At 51.0% G+C, this 4,088-nt stretch overlaps 1 protein-coding gene across 3 annotated transcripts; it reads right to left on the bottom strand.

The window, feature by feature from the left end:
* Positions 1–403: 403 nt before the first annotated feature.
* ATP5G1 (ATP synthase, H+ transporting, mitochondrial Fo complex, subunit C1 (subunit 9)) lies at positions 404–3,496 on the bottom strand. 3 transcript variants are annotated; one of them, XM_011959889.1, is made up of 5 exons: positions 3,410–3,496; positions 2,780–2,827; positions 1,802–1,876; positions 942–1,120; positions 404–618 (listed from the first exon to the last, which is right to left on the bottom strand). In XM_011959889.1, exons 2-5 carry the CDS (start codon positions 2,816–2,818, stop codon positions 504–506), a joined length of 408 nt encoding a protein of 135 aa, XP_011815279.1. In that variant the 5' UTR covers positions 2,819–2,827; positions 3,410–3,496; the 3' UTR covers positions 404–503. The 3 variants fall into 3 exon arrangements, with proteins under 3 accessions (XP_011815279.1, XP_011815280.1, XP_011815281.1); XM_011959890.1 differs by having other exon boundaries at positions 3,341–3,464; XM_011959891.1 differs by having other exon boundaries at positions 942–1,093; positions 3,410–3,453.
* Between the last annotated feature and the right edge of the window lie 592 nt (positions 3,497–4,088).

Raw genomic sequence — 4,088 nt, 5'->3', positions numbered from 1 at the left:
CTTATAATACCTAACACAAGGTAAATGCTATATAAATAATTGCTATACTATATTGTTTAGGGAATAATGACAAGAAAAAAGTCTGTACATGTGCAGTACAGACACAACCATTCACTTTTTTTCCTGAAGATTTTCTGCCTACTGTTAGTTGAATCCACAAATATGGAACCCATGGATACAGAGGGCCAACTATACTAAATCTGAAGGGAAAAGGCAAGAATCTCATTACTCAGACAAACCCACATTCCTCATGAACACGAGAACCCTCTGTGTTCTTCCACTCATGGCAGTGCTCCTTCTCAGCCCGGAGGAGTTCCCAGTCACCAATGGTTGACCAAATTCCCTCTCCTCACCCTCTACCAAGGCCCTCCTGAAGGTCAAAGGACAGAGGCACAGACAGGGGTTTAGAGAAACATTGTGTTTAATGGTAAAGCTTAGTACACCCCAGCACCAGGAATGGCGTGGAGTCGCAGCGGCAACAGGCAGGTGACCCCCACGGAGCCTCACATGGCGAAGAGGATGAGGAAGGCGACCATCAAACAGAAGAGCCCCATGGCCTCAGACAGGGCAAAGCCCAGAATGGCATAGGAGAAGAGCTGCTGCTTGAGAGATGGGTTCCTGCCAGGGACACAGATAATTGCCAGTTGAGGGAGAGGAAGGGGTGAGGGGAGGGGAGGACATAGGAGGGTGAGGTGAATGGGGATTGGAGTGTTATTCCTGGGAGAGGGCCTAGCCTGCACAGATCCTGGGGATTTGGATGGACAAGCAGAGTAGACCAACCTGGTAAGTTTAAGTGAGCCAGGCTGGACACATGTTTTCTCTGGAGAAACTATGATGTAGATGAAATCAACCTGAAGGCTCCTTAAGGGAGCTTCCTCAGCGGAGGCTTCCCCAAACGGTGGAATTTACAGTGGGAGATGCTCCAGGCCACCCAAACTTACCTGGCATAGCCAATGATCAAGCTGCCAAACACCGTTCCAATGCCAGCCCCTGAACCAGCCACACCAACTGTGGCTGCCCCAGCACCAATAAACTTGGCTGCTGTGTCAATGTCCCGGGAGACAACACTGGTCTGGAACTCCCGTCTGGCCACCTGGAGTGGGAAGCTGCTGCAGGAAGGCTAGAAAGAGAAGCAAGGCAGGCAAGATAGCAGAGAGATAGTATGGCATAAGGACAGGTGGCTGACTCTACCTCCCTCACCCCACCCACCTGGGCTCTGAAACTGTTGGCAAGCTGCCTGGTAAATGCAGAATACTCTGATTGCAGAGTATGCTGGGAATTAGTCTTCGGGTCTGTTGTCAGACAGGACTAGGGAAATTTCATGGGTTAGGCAGACCTCACAAGGCTCACCCTGGGGGACTTAGAACTATTAAAGCACACAGATTCTCCAACTCTCCTCCCACTTTGGTCTAAAGACAACTTAACCTGAAGGACCCCTGTCTGGGGACATTCCTTGATTTTTAAAAAATTAATGAATGAATGGGTTTTTTTGAGTCAGGGTCTTGCTCTGTCACCCAGTCTGGAGTGCAGTGGCACAGTCACAGCAGTCTCAACCTCTGGGATTAAGCAGTCCTTTCATCTCAGCCCTGGAGTAGCTGGGACTACAGCCACATGCCACCACACATGGCTAATTTTTATATTTTTTTGTAGAGATGGGGTCTCACTGTGTTGCCCAGGCTGGTCTCGAACTACTGGGCTCAAGTGATCCTCTCACCTCAGCCTCTCAAAGAGCTGGGATTGCAGGTGTGAGCCACCACCCTGGGCCTTGGGAACATTCCTAAGAGGACTATTCCTCCCTTACCTGTTTAGATGAATTCACTGGGCTATTCAGGAAGGAGGCAGACACAGGCCTGATTAGACCCCTGGTACGGCGGATCTGTAAAATCAGAAAGCCACATCCTACCAAATCAGTCAAGGAAAAAAAACCCTAATTGCTGAGCTGTCAAAAATGACTACAGATTTCATGAACAGAATAAGTTCAATGTATTTCAAGGTCAATTTATTCCTGTTTCTATCAGGCCTGCCCCAGAGACAGCTGTCTTGATAGCTTGATGTAGTCAGCAGTGGCAACCTTCACCATTCAAAACCATACCAAAGTTCACTCCTTTGGGCACAGCCTTAATCGGTTTTCCAGAATGGAACAAGAACCCACACTAATACCAAAGCAGGTACAGGAAAGGTTTATACCCAGATCACCAAGTAATCAGATGGGGGAAATTTTATTCTGCTAAAATACACTCACAGCTACATACCCTAAATGGAGTGGGCCAATCAGCCCTGGAAACCGACTGGAATAGCCATCCAGGAGAGCCATCTGTAACATGGCGTTTTTGAAGTACTTTTTAGTGAAGTGGTTCTCAAACTTGGCTGCACAGTGGAATCATCTGGAGAAGTCTAAAAGATACAGATGGCTGGGTTCCACCCCTGTTCCCGAACTCTGATGCAAATGGTGTCAAAGGTGCAGCCTAGGCATCAGGATTTTTAAAAGCTCCCTGGATGATTCTAACATGCAGCCACTGTTGAAAACCACTGTTTTAGTGGGCTGTCTCTATGGCCAAGCCAGACTGGGGATAAAAATCAAATCCAGACTCTCTGACCACATTCCAAAGCCAAGACAGCTTGGTTCGCAGGCCCAGAAGTTACTTTCATCACATCCTACAGCCACCTCAAAGAGCCTACATCATCAGGACGCCAAGTTCCCCTGGGTTCATTCATTAAACACTGATGGCGCCCACACCATACACCTGGTACTACAGAGCACCGCGGCGCGGCAGCTTACCAGAGCTGGAGAAATGAGTAATGCCCCGGTAGTCTGCATTTTTTCAGTCTGCAGAGGGTAAAGAAAAGTAATAATTATCCCATTGAGAACCTGGTTGTTTGCTTATAGTGACGACCTTTGGTCGTCCCCTTCACCCCCGCCCGTCCTCCCTAGACCACTCTCTTCCTTGCACCGTGCCCCAGCTGAGGAGGGCATTAGAGGTCAGAGGGACAGAGCAGCGGGTCTTCAAGGGAAAGTCATGGAGATGGGAAAGTCATGGAGATCGGAAGTCAAGGAAAGGGGCCCAAGCCCCAGGAGGGAAATGTTACGAAAGGGAATGGTCTCCCAGGAAGACTGGAGGCGGACACTGGGCAGGTGTTGCGCACGGTCCTGCCCATCTTACACAACAGTCGTCGACCCGCCCCAGCCGAGGCAGTCAATCGTTCATTACCGTTGGTAACTAACATTCATTGATAAGGCCATATCTAGATTGCCATCGCCTCTCCCAGCTCTGGGGGGAAATACCCCTCCCCACTGCCCAGCCCACAACCCTGCCTATGCTGGCTCCCGGTCCCAAGTCACCTGCACTCCCACTGCCCTGCAACCCCTGCTCGGCCACGGCGCTCGCCCGGCTCAAGGTGACAGACTCACCTCCCAGCTTTAGCCCTTGGTCTCAGCTCTCAGCTTCCCCCACCCACGTGTCCTGGACCTCCTCCATTCTCATTGGCCGTAATGTCCCCGCATCCCCATTGGTTTGTGTCTTCGATTCCTCCACTCTTATTGGCTTTCCGCAGCTGCTTCCTCTCCCTCCACAGGAGCTTCGTGGCAATTCCCGCCTCCATGCGGATAGAGGCGGGGCTTTACTGCGAGATCTAGATTACGATTGGCTGATCCCTGAAACGCTCGACCATAGAGTTGGCGGGACTCAGAGGTTCCATAACCTCACGCACAAGATGGCGACCAAGGTGGAAGCTGAAGAAAAAGGCGTGGAAGAGAGGACCGGACGGGTGACGCAGTCAGACACATGACTTTGGCCCCTAGCCTTCATTCGGGCGCTTGGGCCACAGGGCGCGTTGCATATTGGGATTTGTAGTTGTGCTGGGGGCTGCCCCAAGGACAGCTGAGATCCCGCGAGTCTTTCGAGGCCGGGAGAGTCGACGCCTTTGCGGTAATTCCCACTGTGGAGGTTTGTGGAAAGTCCGCTTTCGCCATGGAGAGTAAAGGCCAGCTGGAAAGTCCCCAAGCGGTGAGCGCAGTTTTGTGAGCCTCAGCCAGTGTTCAGCAGTCATGGACTAGCATCCAGATGGCTTTCGAAAAAATTTGTTGGGCC

Source organism: Colobus angolensis, unplaced genomic scaffold (genome assembly GCF_000951035.1).
Source record: "Colobus angolensis palliatus isolate OR3802 unplaced genomic scaffold, Cang.pa_1.0 Scaffold50, whole genome shotgun sequence".
Classification (NCBI taxonomy): domain Eukaryota; kingdom Metazoa; phylum Chordata; class Mammalia; order Primates; family Cercopithecidae; genus Colobus; species Colobus angolensis.
Note: the sequence above shows the minus strand (reverse complement) of the source record. Positions and strands in the feature narration are given on the sequence as shown.